The 19378-nt window shown below is 39.7% G+C and overlaps 1 protein-coding gene across 1 annotated transcript in view; it reads right to left on the reverse strand.

The window, feature by feature from the left end:
- The window catches only part of ADAMTS17 (ADAM metallopeptidase with thrombospondin type 1 motif, 17), a 530244-nt gene that overhangs the window by 71425 nt on the left and 439441 nt on the right, over positions 1-19378 (reverse strand). Inside the window, exons 17-19 of the mRNA XM_006900064.1 lie at positions 13709-13866; positions 4636-4795; positions 805-940 (exon numbers count right to left, since the gene is read on the reverse strand). Coding sequence (XP_006900126.1) covers positions 805-940; positions 4636-4795; positions 13709-13866 — 454 coding nt within the window. The remainder of the gene's footprint in view (positions 1-804; positions 941-4635; positions 4796-13708; positions 13867-19378) is intronic.

Genomic DNA, 19378 nt, shown 5'->3' on the forward strand with positions numbered 1-19378 from the left:
ATTCACTAATTTTGGGTGTGTGGTGATGGCTAATTTTTTTTCCAAAGGACGTTGTTAATGGTCTTCTAAATGATACCTTCATTTAGGAAAATACATTTACACCAGAGTTCTGACTTAGTATGAGTTGCTGAGCTGTGAAAAGAGCACTAGTATTAGCTGGCAACTAACCAAAAGACTGATCAGTTGAATTTATCCAGAGCCACATCAAAAGAAGGATCACAAAAATTTTACACAATTCAATTTTCTTTGCTGACAACTCAAGAGAATTAATTTCAGAGCACATGATCTACTTCTGAAATAATCACCCATTAAAACCCTATAGAGCATAGATTTATGAGTCCAGAATCAACATGATGACAACTTGCTCAGGATAGGGAAGGGTTCAGAGCTGCTGTGCATAGGCACGCTATGCATTGCAGGTGACTCAACAGCACATAACAACAATAACATAGTATGACAGGTTTGGAAACAGAAGTGGCATCAATTTCCTAAACAACATGCCTCTGGAAACTCTATGATCTTTGATAAATGTCTATAGTTGTAGAAGAGCTTCAGGCCTTTTGTTCATAGGGTTGTTATGAGTTGTGCTCGACTTGAAGGCAATCGACAACAAACAACAATAGTTACGGTTTAATAGCAGAAGTTGTCTATTTAAACTAGGTAGGAGCCATTTCCTAAATAGAAAAATGGGAAATATGCTATAGCATAGTACTGTGGTATCAATGGTATATTTCCATCTCACCATTCATAAGTGGTAATTCCCCAATACACAAAGGAACCCAGTAGTAGAGGCAGTTTCCTTACCGTGACTGGCATGGGTGTGAGTTACACTTCCGGATCTGGGGCTCTGGGCGGCTTGCTGGTGGGCAGTCACTGTCATTCACCAGGGTCATGGTCTTGTTAACAATTTGTGTACAAGACACAATGGTTCTACGTTCCCCTGGAAATCAAATCGCAAGGTTTGCTGAGTGGCTGAGTCAGCCACACCATGCAGGAAAACTACTAGTACTTACAGAGGTTAAGTTTTGTTGTCAATTTGATTGGTTTTTCATTTAAGTGCATTATCCAAAGGCTTAATTGTTGCAAGATAAGATCAGTGATATTAGGGGAGAGGGCATGTAAGTCATGGATAGACAACATGGAGCAGGAGAAAGTCTCTAGAACAGGTGTCACTGTCTCCTTGGATAACTGGAGATACTGAAGCAGAAGTTCTAATTTGAGACTTTGCTTTGCACCAAAATTTTCCTACCTTATCATCACTGATGTCCATGTAGATATTAAATGCCTGTACTTCAACCTCCTACTACCATTTGTCAGTTTGTTGTACTAGATGTCTTACATCTTGCTGTGATGATGAAAGGTATGCCATCATATTTCAAATACAAGTACACTGCTCATAGTGGAGCCAGTGGCTGATTTCAGCGGAAATTCAGATTAAGACAAACTAGAAAGAAAGGTTTGTCTACTTCCAAAAATTAGCCAATGACAATTTTATGACTCACAATGAGACAATCTCTGATATATTACTAGAAGATAAGTCCCCTAGGTGGAAAGACACTCAAAATGCATGGTGCCTGCAACAATGGACTTGCCAATGATTGTAAAGATTGGTACAAGAATAGTCAATGTTTCATTCAGAGTACACTGGTTGTCATGAGCTGGGGTTGACTTAATGGCAACCAAAAACAAGGGTAGTAACATTGTTTCTTAACAGAGAACACAACTTCCAATTCTAGGATTCCCACTTTCTTGGAGAAATGATGGGCATGGAAGCTTGTACATAGGACATATAGTCCTATATCCTTCAGGCATCAATTTCAGAACCAACTTTAGAATTTGTCCTGCCAGGAATCTTGCTCTTGGTAAGGTTCCCTAACTCCCAGTTGGATACAGCCTGTCATAATGTCTCTTGGGTGTTCTGAGAGCATCCAGTCCATGACTTGGCTACAAGTCATGTCCTTTATCAATGATTATTAACATAATAAATGGTTAGCTACCACACTTTCGGTGCTTCAGTTTCCTAAAGTGTGTTAGTTTACTCCCTGTGCCTTGATGTTTTTCTGTTGATGGTCTTAGGTGCTATATGGTTAAGTATGACTCACAGTGAACTTATGAACAGATCTGAACCCTCTCATATCCTAGGCCATCCTCCTTATCTCTAACACAGATGCTATGTCAACTAATTTCATTGAGGGGTTTCCTGTAGTTTGCTGACCATTCAACTTTACAAGCATGATGTCCATTTCTAAGGAATAGCCTCACCTAACAACATGCCCAAAATATATGAGACAAAACTTCACCATTTTTGCCTCAAAGAAACATTCTTGCTGCTCTTTTTCTAAGACATGTCTGTTTATTCTTTTGGCCGTCCATGGATATTCACTGCTCTTCTCCAATACAACAAGTCAAAGGTATGAATTCCTCTTCTATCATCTTATTGTCTAGTTATCAGATGCATTGAATGTGACTAAAAAGACTGTGGACTGAATCTGGCATGCCTTAGTCTTTAAAATTACATCAAAGTTCCTCAGTAATTTGGAGTGGTTCCTAATAGTGAACTTTCCCAACACAATACGTCTCCTGATCTCCAGACTACTGGTACCAAGGATGATGATTGTGGATCCAAGTAAGATTAAATCACTGCCAATTTCAATCTTTTCTCCATCTACCATGATATTGCTTATCTGTCCAGTGAAGAGGATTTTTGTCTTCTGGATGCTGAGATGCAATCCATATTGAAGAATTTTCTGATGTTCTATAGCAAGTGCTGCAAGTCTTCCTCACTTTCAGCCAGCAAGTTTGTGTCATCTGAATGATGCAGGAGGTTGTTGAGTCTTCTCTTCATCCTGATGCCACATTCTTCTTCAGAGAGTACAGCTTCTTAAATGATTTGCTCAGCATATGGACTGAATAGGTGTGGAGAGTAGATAAAACCTTGATGCACACCTTTCCTGATTTTAAATAGGGAAGCCTGTCCTGTGTCTATCATAACAGTCTGGAGGGTAGATAATATCACAGATAGCAATCCTGTATTGTTATTATTATTTGAAAAGGTTAATAGAATTTCATTGGAAGCAAGAATGGCATCCACTTCCTAAACACCATGCCTCCGGAAACTCTATGAACTTTGATAAATGACGAAAAAAAAAAAAGGCTTCAGGCCTTTTGTTCACAGGGTCGCTATGAGTCGTGACTCAACTCAATGGCAATCAACAACAACAACAATAGGATTTCAAGCACTATATGTAGATTCCAGTCACCTTGCTGGGCCTTTCTTCTGGTATTGCATCACATGGGCATGATTCTGTATAACAGAGGACTGGATTAAGCTATCAGCCTCCTACTGTTCACAGCCGCAGCTGTGTTGGAAATGAGTAAGGGAAGCACAGAGCAGTTTCAGTTGTTACAGCAAGTTTGATATGTTGGGGATGAGACATATTGGTGTTAGGTAAGAATGCCACTGGGTCAGAAGTGACAGCAAGGCAGGTCCCCACTGCCTGTTTTGTAGCAAGATGCTCAAACAGAAAAACCTGGTTGCAGACAGAGTTATGAATCTTGTCTGGGTTTGAGGCTGATAGGCTCTCAGTAAAGGGGGATAACGAATAGCTTGGGAGACAGGGCCTCAGAGGGAGAGGTGCATAGTGAGCAGAGAGAGGCACAGTGCAAGGACAGGAGCTGATGTGGCATCTGAGGTTACTGCAACTATCACTAACTGCCTGTGAAAGAGTTAGGGACTAAAAATGGTGATTGTTAGTCAAGCAGAGGATGAGGATTTCACAGTTGTCCCTGACAGTGTTTAATGGACTATAAGTTCAACCCATCAGTAAAGGCACAAGTCACTTACATAAATAACAATCTTATATGTATTTGACAGTTGACAAATGCTATTTTGGCTCAAGATTAGGAAGAGATGAGATATGCCTTTGAGTTGCATTCCATAATCTAGGTCATCTTTCCTTCTCTACTCTGCTCTGTCCCCTCTTCCATGACCCTACCTTGCTAAGGTGACAAACGGAGGTGCAGTAACCCATGGACAAATCTACTATCCACTGTCTTAATCTATATTACTTTCTAGAGTATAGAAATGCCCTTGCCTTACCCGGAAGCCCCCTGTAGCCAGAGAACAGTATAACACCAGTCTAGGAGGATATAAATTCAAACCTAGAGTGCTTGAGTTACTGGCTAAGGTCCAGTGAGAAATTGAAGCTCTATATGTCTCAGGCTGAAGACCTTTAGGTCTTTTCCTTCCTGTCACTTCATGGAGTTTGTTTATTGGAGCAAAACAAAATGTTCTTGTTGGTCAGAGAAGACTCTGGTGCCTCTTGCCACAACAGCACTAAATAAAGGTCCATAATTAGGCCATTCTCAGGTCAGCCAGGCATGCCTGTGGTGTAGTCACCCATGATCAAACCTCCATTCAGTTAGTGCAGAGGCCTGTTTGATGAACTGAGCAGCAATGTGGGTATAAATTGAGTTTGTGCGGATTGGGAAGGCTCTGTCAGGCAGCTTTTCAGTAGGAAGTCACTAAATTTTCATGGTGATCTGGGTTCCACAGCTCATCTTTCTCAGATGCTGGTGTACTGGTCCCCGGGTCCAAAATTACTTTTCCCCTCAGTGTGGGCCCCAGCAGCTTACCTCCTCCACACTGCATGCTGCACCCTTCCCAGCCACTGTGTGTCCAGATGAACAGCAAATCCTGTGGCTTTTCTGGTTTGCTCTGATTTTCTTGAGAGTAGTTTACAGGAACTGTGTATTCGTAATGAATTCCATAATTCTGGTCATGAAATAACAACACCTGGATCAGCAGCAAAATAAAAGGACTGTTTGAAACTGATAGAAAGCATACACGACTGGTGAATTTCAAGCCAACTCTCATTAGTGGCTGTCTCTCTAAAGGGCCACCCACACCATTCCCAGCTTCATGTAGATTCAGTGTAAAGTTGGGGTCCTTGGAGCAAGACATATGCTACCTTCAAAGAGAGTCCTTTCCAATGAACATAGGACATGCTTAGACTATGGAGGAGCAGCTTTGTGGACTTGAATTACATTTTTAAGTCTCTGTGTGGTGAAATGGTTTAAGCTCCACTCGTCCTTGGAAAAAGACATTATCTGGGGAAGGTAGAGAGGGTCAGCAAAAGAGAGGAAGACCTTCAATGAGACAGATCTACACAGTGGACAGTAACAATGGGCTTGACCATGGCAGAGATGATGAGGATGACACAGGATATGGTAAGTTTTAGTTCTATTGTTCTTTGGGTCATTATGAGTCACGGTCAACACCACAGCACCTAACAAGAACAAAAATAACAACCATTAATCATCCTAACAATTAGCAGTCCAAAGTCATCCAGGTGCAGAGGAAAAAAGGTATGGCAGTCTGCTTCTGAAAAGGTCACAATCACATAGCCTTGTGGAGTCCAGATTAGAATTAACTGGGTGGCAACTTTTTGGGGGAGTGAATGGGTGGTGGAATGTTAAGTCTGTAATTTAAAGACCTTGAGGTCTCTGGAGAGATACATGACAAGGTGTCTCAGAAGTAAGATGTGGCAATCTATTTCTAAAAATCAGTAACGGAATACCCTGGGAAACACAGTTCTACAGTAGAGTATTAAAGAAAGAGGAAGACCCTCAACAAGATGGACTCAGTGACTGTAACAACGGGGTCGTATGGTGAGGGTAGTGCAGGATAGGGTAAGGCTAAGCTCTATGTTGTTCATAGGCTCATGATGAGAGGTACTCAAACTGACAGCACCTAATAACAACGCTAGAACAAACACGTTTGTCCTGGAGAGGGTGAAACTAGACTGTTCCTTGGAGGCAAGGATTTTGAAACTTCATCCAACATACTTTGGGCACATTGCCAGGAGGCACTAGTCAGAGAGGGACATCATACTTGAAAGGGTGGAGGGACAGTGCAAGAAAGTAAGATCATGGATGAGATGGATTGACTCAGTGAATGGGGTCTTGGGTTAGGGGCATCAGACACAATGAGGTTGGTTCAAGATAGAGCAGGGTTTAGGGCTGTTGTAGAGAGGGTCAATATGGGTGACTCAATGACACATAACAACCACCACAACAAGCAAGCAAACAAACAATAACAACTTTATCACTAATCCCTCCTTAGTGAAAACTGGTTCATAGAGTGCAAGGAAAAGCAGACTTGGAGGAAATTAAGCTACAACTGGGGAGCCGTGAGGCCCAAGAATGCATGAGTCTTTTCTGTGGTTCATGAAGACATGCAATGTCTGTCACTACAAGAACTGGATTGATGGCTATGCATACAGTGTCAGAGTATGCACAGAGACATGTCTGTTCTTTGGCAACACGTGCAATCATCTAGTTAGGTCGGCATGTATGCTACTGGTCTAATGGGTTTGAACAATCTCTCAGTAGAACTTACAGTACCCTGAGTGAGGACTGTCCAACTTCTAACTAGAGCTTGCAACCATGTGTAAAATGTGTCTGAGCAATGGGCAATACCCAGCCTGACAGATCTAGGAGGACAAGCCAGCAGGAGCTAGAAGTTGAGGGTGTAAGGCAGGACAGGTGGAATGGAGAGAGAAACAGAGCTCACTAAGAAATATACTTGCATGAACACATTTGGAAAATGTCTCCAGTTTGTATGCTGTTGTTTTGGTTTTTTTTTAACCAACAAGAAAATGAACTTGAAGAGAGGTATCTATTATCTTAGTATGGAAATTAAGAATTCATATGAAACCAATTTCATGCAAATTTGGAACAACTCATAATTTATGTTTGCGTGTGTGTAACTGATTTCAAATGCAGGTCTTCCTGGCTTTCCTGGGGCTCCTGATGCTGTAAGCAATGTGTGTACTCAGCACGGGAAAAGTAGCTTTTTGTTTAGAGGTAGTAGGGTACCTTCTTATCTCTCCAGGTTTAAAAACTTATTATCAATCGTATGTTAAAAGAGAAAGAGAGCTGCTGTTAAATGAGGGCTGGAACTTCAGCCATGACACTTATTTCTCTGAGTTTTATTTTTTGTGGTCTGAATGAATCCAGGCTAAGTACCTTTATCAGGCTTAGCTCAGGTTTTACAGGTTTTATTTGAAGTGAAAGAAGAAAAATATACCTATTTTGTTGTTTGCTAGAAAAAAGAAAATTCATGTGCTAACAAGGATGTTTCTAAATTGTGTGTGTGTGTGTGTGCCCGGGCTTGTGTGTGTCTTTTGTCTCCTTAGTTCCTCTCAATGACATTTTAAAATCATAACAAGAGGACTGGGTCTAAATCCTTTAGTGGTGCAAACAATTAACTTCCTTGTCTACTAAGGGAATAGGTGAAGGTCTGAGGTACCACAAGTTGCCTAAAAAATAAATAAATCTGTATTTTAAAAAAATTAACCACTGAAAACTTCATGGGACACAGTTCTACTATGACACAGATATTGTTTTGGGTAGCATCCAGTTGAAACCTATTCATAGCTGACCCTGTGGATTCTCAGAGGCATTTAATCCAACAGGGGAAGATTGTCTATCTTTCTCACATGGAACTACTGGTGGATTCAAACTGTGCGCTTTTAGGACTGCAGCATAGCTTTTTCTTGCTGTTTGTTATGTGCTGTTGAGCTGCCTGTGACTCATAGTGACCCGAGTACGACAGCTCTGAAATATGCACTGTGCTGAGCCAGTATCACTGACTCTGACACACCTACCCCCATTTCTCCAGTTACTATGTCAATTTATTTCATCCAGAGTCTTCCTCTGATATGCTACCCCTCCACCTTTACAAACATGATGTCCTTTTCCAATGACTGGTCCCTACTGGCCACATGCAGTCTGTGAGATGGAGCTTCAAGATCCTAAACTCCAAGAAGAAACTTGGTTTCACCCTCTCCAAAACAGACCTATTTGTTCTCTTGGCAGTCCATGTTATACTCTTCCCAGTAATACAACTCAAAGGCACTGATTCTTCTTCTATTATCCTTAGTCACTGATAAATAGTCATTATATCCTTAGTCATTGATACATAGCAAGTAACTGCGAAGACTATGGTCTAGATCAAGCACTCTTCAGTCTGTAGACTGAAATTGTTGCTTCTCAGTACTCTGGAGAGGTCCCTGACTTCAGAGTTTCCAAGTACAACTTGTCTTTTGATTTCCTGACTGCTGGTGCCAACAGCTGAGATTATTAACAACCTCAATCTATTCTCCATCTATCATGGTGCTACTAATTGGCCCAATGGGGAGACTCGACTTTTTGATGTTGAGCCTCAATCCATATAGAAAACTACAGTCCTTGACCTTGTGCAGCAAGCTCTTCAGGTCCTCCTCGGTTTCAGCAAGCATGGCTGTATCATCTACGTAACTCACATTGTGGATTAGTCTTCCTCGAATCCTGAAGTCACATTCCTCCTCATAAAGTCCAACCTCCCAAATGATCTGTTCTGCATATAAACTCATATAAACTAAAAATGTAGGGAGATAGGACACATCCCTGATGCACTCCTTTCCTAATGTTGAACTATGCAGTGGTTCCTTGCTCTGTGCTGAGGACTACTTCCAAGTATAGGTTTGGTAAGTGTTCTGGGGTTCCCATTCTCCTCAAGGTTAGCCACTATTTGTTGTGGTCCAAACAGTCAAATCTTTGCATAGTCAATGAAACACAGACATAGACAATCCTCTGGGACTCTTTACTTTCTGCCAAGATCCATCTGACATTGGCAATAAAGTCTCTAGTGCCATGACCTCTTCTAAACACAGTGTGTATTTCTGGTAGTTCTCTATGCACTGCTCCAGTCATTTTTTGATCATCTACATAGGATTTTGCTTGCATGTGATATTAGTGATACTGTTCCATAATTTCCTATCAGGTAACCTTTTTTTGGAATGGTAATAAATATTCATCTCTTCCAGTCAGGTAGCTGTCCTCCATATTTATTGGCACAATCTTGTGAGCATGTCCAGGGAAGTATTTTTTTTAAAATATGTCATTTGGTATTCTATCAATTCCGGTGGCCTTATATTTTGCCAAGTCCTTCAGAACAGCCTGCACTTCCTCCTTCATCACCTTTTGATCATATGTTGTTTCTTGAAATACTTTTGTGTCAGCCAACTTCTTTTGGTATACTCCTTTCTTCTTCTTTGAATGCTTCCTGTATCATTCAGTACTCTGCTCCGAGCATCCTTAAGTAAGCAACTTGAGGCTTGAATTAGTTTGTCACTTCCTTCAGGTAAGAAATGCCAAGTGAGTTTGGCCCTTTTGAATTTCCTACACCATCTCTTTGCACCTTTTGTTATAATACTTTGCTTTTTTCTTCCCATGTTGTCCTTTGAAATCTTTTATTCAGCCCCTTAACTTCTTAACCCCTTGCTTTGGTTTCTTGGCACTCTAGTGCAATATTGAGAGTCTCTTCTGACATCCATCTTTGTCTTTTCTTCTTCCTCTATCTTTGTAATAACATTCTGTATTCTTAGTGGATGAGAAAAGATTCATTCCAAAAAAAAAAGGTGACCTGACAGAGTGTGGAAATCACTTCTATCACATGCAAGCAAAGTCCTGCTGAACATTATCTAGAAACAATTGGAACAGTACACTGACAGAGAACTACCAGAAATACAAGCTGGGTTTAGAAGATGCTGTAGCACTAGAGACAGTATCACCAATGTCAGGTGGATTTTGGCAGAAAGCAGAGAGTATGAGAGTAATGTCTGTATTTCTCTGACTATGAAAAGGCATTAGACTGTGTGGATCAAAACAAATTATTGCTAAGCTTGAGGAATATGGGAATCCCAGAACATTTGACTGGGCTGATGCAAAACCTATACTTAGACCAGGAAGTAGTCCTCAGAACAAAGCAGGGAAACACTGCATGTTTCAAATCAGGAAGGGATGTGTCAAGGATGCGTCCTCTCTCTACACCTTGTCAATCTATATGTAGAACAGATCATTCAGGAACCTGAGCTTTATGAGGAGGAATGCGACATCAGGATTGGAGGAAGATTAATTTGCAACCTATGTTATGCAGATTGCTTGCTGAAAATGAGGAGGACCTGAAGTGCTAGCTGCAGACAGTTAAGGACTGTACTCTTAAGTATGGATTGAAGTTCAATATCAAGGATTCAAGACAAAGATTCTCACCAGTGGGCCAACTGGCAGCACCATGACAGATGGAGAAGAGACCAAGGCTGTTAACAGTTATATCTTGTTCAGCTCCACAATCAACACTCTTGGCACCAGCATTCAGGAAATCAAATGATGAACTGCATTAGGTAAATCTGATGTCAGGGACCTTTCAGAGTATGAGAAGCAATGATGGCAGTCTAGAGACTAAGGAGCACCTGATCTAATCCATGGTCTATACAATTACTTACTATGCATCAGAGAGCTGGAAAATGACTAAGGATGACAGAAGAAATGATACCTTTGAGTTGTGGTGCTGCAGAAGAGGCTTGAACATATCATGGACCACCAAGAAAATGAACAGGTCTGTCTTGGAGAGAGTTAAACCAAGTTTCTCCTTGGAGGCTAGGATTTTGAAGATCCGTCTTACAAACTTTGGGCACGTGGCCAGGAGGAACTGATCCTTAGAGAAAGATATCATGCTTGGAAGGGTGGAGGGACAGCACAGGAGAGGAAGACCCCAATGAGATGGATTTATACCATGACTAGGGCAATGGGGGAAGATGTGTCGGAGTCAGTGACACTGGCTCAGGACAGGGCAGGCTTCAGAGCTATTGTACTTAGGATCAGTATGAGTCACAGGCACTTATAACAACAACATTCTTTTTTTGCATATTTTAATTAATTTTAATGAACATTTACAACAACATTCTTGATATCCTCCCACAGTTCATCTAATCTTCGTTCGTTTGTGTGCAAGGACTCAAACCTGTTCTTGAGGCAGCTTTTAAATTCAGGTGTAAAGACTCAATGTCAAATTTTTTATTCCTGTGGATTTGTTTTTTAGCTTTACTTGACTTTGCATATGAGTAGTTGATGGTCTGTTCCACAATCAGCACCTGTTTCCACTACTATTACTAAACTTCTCCAACAATTCTTTCCACAGATGTAATCAATCTGATTTCTGTTCATACCATCTGTGTATAGTCTGCCTTTATGTTTCTTATAAAAGGTATCTGTAATGAATAAATCATTGATTGTATAGAATTCTATCATTCTATCCTGATTTCTGTCACCAAGTCCATATTTTCCAACCACTGATCCTTCTTCCCTGTTCCCAACTGTCTAAGGAAATATTCTTATTATGGAGAAATGGCTCAGGTACAGTAGCTTGAAACCAGAAAGCTACCAGGTGACTAGATGCCATCAACTGTATGTTGCGTGAGTAGATTTCTGGACAGTTATGTTGTTGGTTGACTCTGGTTTGTTGGAATCTTATAAAAAATTGCAGTAGGATTTGTACTTATATAGGATCTCCTTTGGTGATGGGTGAAAGGGCAGTGCTCCTTTGCAGAGCCAGTCTCTGAAGGAGATACCACAGGTAGCAGGCAGAAAAGATGTTCAGATTTACCTAAATTTAACAGTGACTGGTTGCCCAAGCTCACAAATTAATGGAAGAAAAGTGTGTCCACGCAGAAACACTGACAAATCTTAAAAACAAAAGTGCTTTCATTGCAGTCAGAAGCACTGTCCTATGTTCTATGCTCTGGAACAAGATACAGAATCACTAAGTTTGGATAATCAGGAACTAGGCAGTCACTGCTAACCAATAGAGGCCACCTCCCTGGAAGTTCAAATACTCCAGCAGCTCCATGGGAGAAAATTCAGCACCCTCCATGTTGTTTACAGCCTCCTGAAAACCCACTATCAGTGGTCAGCTACCAATCACTTCTAACTGGACTGCAGTGAGAGTTTTTGAACAAAGAAACGGTGGCATTTTTCTCCTTCGGATACTGTTAACAATTTTAAAAGTTGAATAATCAGAGATATAAAGCAGTCTTTCTTTCTTGAGGCAGACCATATCAATTGTTGAGGAATCAGTTAACACTCAGGGTAACCCCATTTCCCGCAGACTCAACTGGGCTCTAGATGTCTTCCAAGAGTGTGGCTTTTCAGAAATAAATTGCCAGGTCTTTCCTCTGTCGTGTCTCTGGGTGAGTTTAAACTGCCAACCTTTAAGTTACTGATCAAATACTTAACCATCAGTGCCACAAGGGACTCTCTTAAGACAGCAGATGAGAAAAAGAATCTTGACCTGAAACAATCGCACATTTCTAGAGACCACCTAGGAAGCAAATATATAGAGGATGTAGTTCATCCTCCTAATTTCCAAATGTGTGCTGCAGGACGGGTCTGGAAAAGCTGAGTGATACTGATGTGGAAACAGAATCAATATTTAATTTTTACAAGTTAGTTTCTAATATTCAGACACCAGCTATATATCCTGAGATCTGATATGAAATCACAGACTCTCAAACAATATATACAGACTTTGTAAGGAAAGCAGTATAAAACAAAAATTTATTTTTTAAAAAAAGTATCAATTACAATTTTTATACATTTTTATAAAACCACTACACAAAATTTATTTTAAAAAAAACAACACACAAAAAACAAAACCACAGAATCTAACAGGCAGCTTGCAAATGAGGCTGAAATACTCTGGAGCGAATTTCTTTTATTATTGTTTTTTCATTGGTATGCATATAATTATTCATATCCATTGTGTTTCATTCATGTACATAGTGGTTTATCATTCCCATACATTGTGGTTTATTTGGTGAGAAAAATTTGTATCTAGAATAAGCCAATTGGACTCAGTTGAGATGATTCCAATTTTGTTGGCAACATCCAAAGCATCATAGTCAGGAGCAAGTTGAACACAAGCCTTCTTTCCATCAGGCCTAACCAAGGTGTTGGCTTTGGCCACATAAATGTCATAGAGCTTCTTTACAGCTTGTTTGATTTAGTGCTTTGTTAGCTTTGACATCCACAATGAACACAAATGTGTTGTTCTATCTTATTCATAGCTGACTCTGTGGTCAGGGGAAACTTGATGATGGCATAGTGGTCAAGCATTTTTCTCCTGGCAGCACCCTCCTGGGGGCATTTGGACTGCCTTCAGAGTCTCAAGATCGTAGGCCACAGGAAGGTGGGTGACATGTAGATCTTCTTTTTATTTGTAGCTGTGGATGCCGTTCAGGATTGCCTTGTTGGCCTTTAATGCCTTTGCTTTGGCTTCGGGTTTGGAAGGGGCAGCGGCTTCCTTTTTCAAGTTCAGCACCATCTTCATAAAAAGTCATACACTGTGTTTCATACAATTAATCACCATTGCTCACCAATTTCTTTTGCAGATGATGGGAACCATGCCAACCAAGAGCCACAAAGATGATAAGGGAGAAGAGAGTTCTTCCCGAAGCCTGCCTTAATGAGGGTAAAGAGAAAGATGGTCAAGAGTGGAACAGTTTGGTAAGTGGAGGGAGAGGGGGAAGGAAATGGAAAGGATCCAGGCAAAAAAGAGTAATGATGGGCAAGGTCCAATGGTGAGTAATTTTATAAAACATAACAGATGAGAACGACTGTATGAAACACAATGTGAATGAATAATAGTGCAAAACACAATGTATATAAACTTTGTAAGCAAACTAATAAAAAACAAAGAGTGAGGAACAAGCAGCAAACATCAGAAACTGGGAATCAGAACTCATACACCATCTTAATTCCAACCCAAGGCCACTAGTCACTCTGTGAGGGCCATGTTTGGAACAAAACTAAGCATACATCAACTTACCATAAGATGCAGTGGCATTTTAGTTGGTCCCTTTGCAGAAATTTTCTCCCACAGTCCCCTTCTAACATAGTGGACAGTGGTTCCGGCAATCTGGAATTCTCCAGGGAGTTCGATCTTCCAATCACTGTTGATAGACCTCTTACTGGAGTCTTTAAGAGCTGAAGGAACAATCAAAGTATGTGGGAAGATTGAGGAAATTGGTCTGTCTTACAGGGCAGCTTGGTGATATGAGGGGAGGGGAGTTTAAGAAGTGCCAACCAACTGAGATCATTGAGATCATCTTGTGATCACTGCACTCTAAAAGGCAGTACAAACTAAGGGAGATGAGGTACAGAGAAAAGAAACAACCGCAGCCCAGACAAACTTAGAAAGTGCATGAAGTTTTGCCTGGTGAATTTATTTTTCCATGAAAATTAATAGGATGGAACAATGGGATGGAACACATTGTTGTTGGTGTTATTAGGTGCCCTTGTATACAACTCACAGTGGAACTATGAACAACAGATCAGAATCCTATCCTATCCTTTGCCATCCTCATCATTTCGGACATACTTGAGCCCACTGCAGCAGTTACTTTGTCAATCCTTCTGGTTGAAGGTTTTCCTATCTTTTGTTGAAACCCCACCTTTCTAACAATATGCTTAAACTTTGTGAGACAAAGAAGAAAACCCTGTGAACAACAGAGAAATATGGAATGACATAAATAGAAAGCCAAAATAATACAATTGCCAGCGAAGGATACTGTACCCACTAAAACTGTCCATCAAACATGCAGGAAAATTTGGGTTATTTGCAGAAAGGCAGAAACATAGAAATTTGTGTAAACAAAAGGAAATTGTGTAAATAATTGTGTAAACAAGATCAGCTCTACTAGAAATACTAAAGAAAAATAGCAGAGGAAAGAGGATGGACCAAAGTAATAATGGATCAAAGAAATCATTACAAAGTAATCAAAGTAATAATAAACAAACAGAGCAAAATGGCAATCATAAATACTAGCCTGTTAATAATCACATTCAATGTGAAAGGCTTAAATACACATCAATTAAGAGAAAAACAGTAGCAAAATGGATTAAAAATTACAAAGCCCATCAATATATTGTCTATAAGAGATACAACTAAGATACAAGGAGAAACATTGATTAAAAAAATCAAAGGATGAGAAAATATATAGGCCAAGCAAATGGAATCCTTTAGGAAGAAGAGTGGCAATACTTTTGTTGTTATGTGCCATTGAGTCGCCTGTGACTCATAGTGACCCTATGCACAACAACCCTAAACCCTGCTCTATCCTGTGCCAATCTCATTGTCTCCAACACACCTATGTCCATTACCCCAGTCACTGAATCAGTCCATCTCATTGAGGGTCTTCCTCTCCTGCACTGTCTCTCCACCCTCTCAAACATGATGTCCTTCTCCAAGGACTGGTCCCTTCTTGCAAAATATCCAAAGTATGTCAGACAGCTTCAAAATCCCTTAGAGGAAAGCAGCCTGATTTCACCCTCTCCAAGAGGAACCTGTTTATTCTCTTAGCAGTCCATTCAATACTCTTATCCAACACCACAGCTGAAAGGCATCAATTCTCCTTCTATCATTCCTAGTCATTGTCCAGCTCTCTGATGCATAGGAAGTGATTGCAAAGACCATGGCCTGAATCAGGTGCACCTTAGTCTCCAGACATCGCAGCTCTTCAGTACTTTGGCGAGGTCTCTGAGAGCCAACTTTTCCAAAGCAATTAGTCTTTTAATTTCCTGGCTGTTGGCACCAAGAGTGTTGACTGTGGAGCCAACCAAACTAATGCTGTTATCCATCTCAATCTCTTCACCATCTATCATGATGCTGCCAATCAGCCCAGTGGTGAGAATCTCTGTTTTCTTGATGTTGTGCTTCAATCCATATTGAAGGCTGCAGTCAGTTTCAGCAAGCAGGATTCTGTCATCTGCATAACACAGATTATTGAGCAATCTTCCTCCAATCCTGATGCCACATTTATCCTCACAGAACCCAGCCTCCTGTATAATTTGCCCTGTGTATAGATTGATAAGGTATAGAGATAGGACACATCCCTGGCATTCACCCTTCCCCATTTTGAATTAGGCAGTGTCTCCATGCTATGTTCTGACAACTGCCTCCTGGTCCAAGTATAGGTTTCCTATAAGCACGATCAAGTTTTCTATGATTCCCATTCTACTTTTAAAAAAATATTTATTGAGTTTTTATTATCTATATATCAGAGATATGATTCATCTCATTTAGACTTAACAGTAATTACAGGAGACAAATAGTTTTTCTGGTTGACTTAGAGAAGTAGGTCATCTAAGATCAAACAATGCATCGTGAAACTCTCAAGTATATTTTTATTACACCAACTCTAGCCTTCCAACTGGAAAGTTACAAGGTAGATCTGGTGGTGACAGTTTAAATAGAGGACAATAAGAAAAAGAAAGAAAAGAGAACCAGAAAGTAAATAGTGAAATAGAAATAATGGAAGGTATAATCTAGTCAAATTCATTAAAAATAAATATGACATTAAGTAGAGTAAGTGACAAATGAGAGTTTAAGATAATATTCTATTTTTTTTATAATATTCTATTTTTAGGAAGGATTTACCACATATAACTGAAAAATATTAGTAAATCAAAATGAAGATAGATAAGATGGGCAGAACTAAGGTTTAAATGCTACTTCCACCCCTTAGTGCCTTTAGTTGAAATTATTTGGGTGGTAATAACAGAGTGGTTTTTTAAAGTATCGTTTTATTACAGTTCAAATTTATTTTGTTTTCTTATTGCTTTCTAAACAACTAGAAAAGTTTTGATATATTCTTAATATTTCTACTTATTCCCATTCTTCTTAGAGTCAGCCACAGTTTGTTGTGGTCATCACCGTCAAATGCCTTTGCATAGTCAATGAAACACAGTCAATGAAACACAGATAGACATTCCTCTGCTACTCCTTGCTTTCCACCAAAATCTATCTAACATTAGCTACAATATCCCTAGTACAATGGCCTCTTCTAAAGCCAGTCTATACTTCTGGCAGTTCTCGGTTAATGTGCTATTTCAGTCGTTTTTGGATAACCTTCAGCAGAATCTTGCCTGCATGTGATACAAATGATACTGTTCAATAATCTCTGCACTGTTGAATCACCTTTCTTTGGAATGGGAACAAATCTCTTCCAGTCAGTTGGCCAGGTGGATGTCCTCCAAATTTCTTGGCACAACTTGGTGAACACATCTAGGGCAGCTTCTAGTTGCTGAAATATTTCAACTGGGATGCCGTCAATTCCTTGGGCCTTATTTTTTGCCAATTCCTTCAGAGCAGCTTGAACTTCATCCTTCATCACCACAGGCTCTTGCTAATATGTTGTTTCATGAAATTCTTCTGTGTCCACCAATTCCTTTTGGTACAGTGACTATATACTCTCCATGTTTTTTTTTAGTAATTCCTGGATCATTTAATATTCTGCCCAAAGCATCCTTAAGTATTGCAATTCGAAGTTTGGATTTATTCTTCAGTTCCATCAGCTTATGAAATTCTGAGCTAGTTCAGCCCCTTTGATTTTCTGACTCCAGCTCTTTGCACATTTCCTTATAATACTTAACTTTGTGTTCCTGTGCTTCTCTTTGAAACCTCTTCAACTCTTTAAGATCTTGATTTCTTCCCTTTGGTTTGGCTTCTCGGCACTCTAGTGTTTCTTTTGAACTCTACCTTGGTATTTTTTTCCTTCCCTGTTTTTGTAATGACCTTTTGCATTCTTCCTGTATGATATTCTTGATATCCTCCCACAGCTCACGTGGTCTTCGCTCATTAGTGTTCAAGGCCTCATCTCTTCATCCTGAGACGGTTTTGAAATTCAGGTGGGATAGACTTAAGGTCATATTTTGGTTCCTGTGGACTGGATTTAATTTTCCTTAGCTTTAGCTTGAACTTTTATATGAGTAGTTGGTGGTCTGTTCCACATCAGCACCTGGCATAGTTTAAACAGCTGATGTTGAGCTTCTCCAGAGGTTCTTTCCACAGATGTAATCGATCTGATGCTATGCATACCATCAGGTGAAATTCATGTGTATAGCCTGCATTTATGTTTCTTATAAAACATACTTGCAATGAATAAATCATTGATTGTGCAAAATTCTATCATTCTATCTCCAGCTTCATTTTTGTCACCAAGTTCATGTTTTCCAACTACTGATCTTTCTTCTCTGTTCCCAAATTTCCATTCCAGTCACCCATTATTATTAATCATCTTGATTGCATGTTTGATCTATCTTTGCAAAAGTTGGTAGAAATATTTTTTCCCCTCTTTTTTGGCTCTGGTTGTTGGTGACTATATCTGAATGATAGTGGGATTCAATGGACTTCCTTGTATGTGTATGAATATTATCCTGTCACTCACAATATTGTATTTCAAGACGGATCTAGAAATGACTTTTTTAACAATGAAAGCAATGCTATTTTTGTTTACGTTTTCATCTCCAGCTTAAGAGATCATATGACCATCTGACTCAAAATGCCCCATGCCAGTCCATCTCATCTCTCTAATATCTACTATGTCAATATTTATGCATTCCATTTCTTTCTTAACAATACCCAATTTTCCTACATCCATATTTCTCACATTCCATGTTCCAATCACAAGTGTCTGCTTACAACTATTCCTCCTCCTTTGTGTTTCTATAATTGAGGGTTTCACCTCAGTTGCCCAATCTGCTAGTCTAAGTGTGTTCTATTGCACATAGGGTTTTTGAAGGCCTGCTATTTCAGAAGTGGCTGACCTATCCTTCCTCTTAGTCTGTTTGAATCTGAATGCTCATATTTAGAACAGTATCTTATGGACAAGTATTTTATGGAAAAAAGCACATGAAACATATTTCCCAATTTTAGAAATAACCAATAGTTTCTGTGTTGCCCCCACCCTTGACACATGTGTTTTAAATCACCCATTTCCCTGCTTCACCAGCATTCCCTTCTACTCCCAGCTACTCCATTCAACACCTATCTCCCACTATCCAGCCCTTGATATGATAGCTTATATTTAAATCTTTCTCAGCTTCTGTGATTCCAAACACCTCAAGCTGCTGTCAGACTTCAGGGTGAAAGCCATAATAAGAGACAATGAAAGAAAAGAAATAAAAGAGAGAGAATGAAGAACTATATAATGATCAAAGGTACAACAGAACACAAAACGTACATAACCTTAGTTAATATGTACACACCAAATGTGTGATAGATTCGCAAAATATATAAAACAATAAATAGAATTGAAAAAAGAAATACACAGTACAACAACTGAAGTAGGAGACATCAACACACCACAACAACTGGAGGAGAGGCCAACTTTAAAAAATTCAACAGGTACACAGGAAAAATAAACTACACAATTAGCAAACTTGACTTCATAGACATATTCAGGATTTCAGTTTGCTTAGCTCCACAGCCAACACTTTCAACACCAGAAGTCAGGAAATCAAATGACAAATTGCACTGGGAAAATCTGCTGCCAGGGACCTATCCAAAGTCTAAAGAGCAATGATACTAATATGGAGGCTAAGGTACACCTGACTGAGTCCACAGTCTTTGCATTTACCTGCTATGCATCAGAGAACTAGACAATGACTAATGGTGACAAAATAATTGATGCCTTTGAGTTATGGTGGTAGAGCAGAG

The sequence above is a fragment of the Elephantulus edwardii genome, unplaced genomic scaffold (genome assembly GCF_000299155.1).
Source record: "Elephantulus edwardii isolate Elephantulus edwardi_28Jun2011 unplaced genomic scaffold, EleEdw1.0 scaffold00272, whole genome shotgun sequence".
NCBI classification, from domain to species: Eukaryota; Metazoa; Chordata; class Mammalia; order Macroscelidea; family Macroscelididae; genus Elephantulus; species Elephantulus edwardii.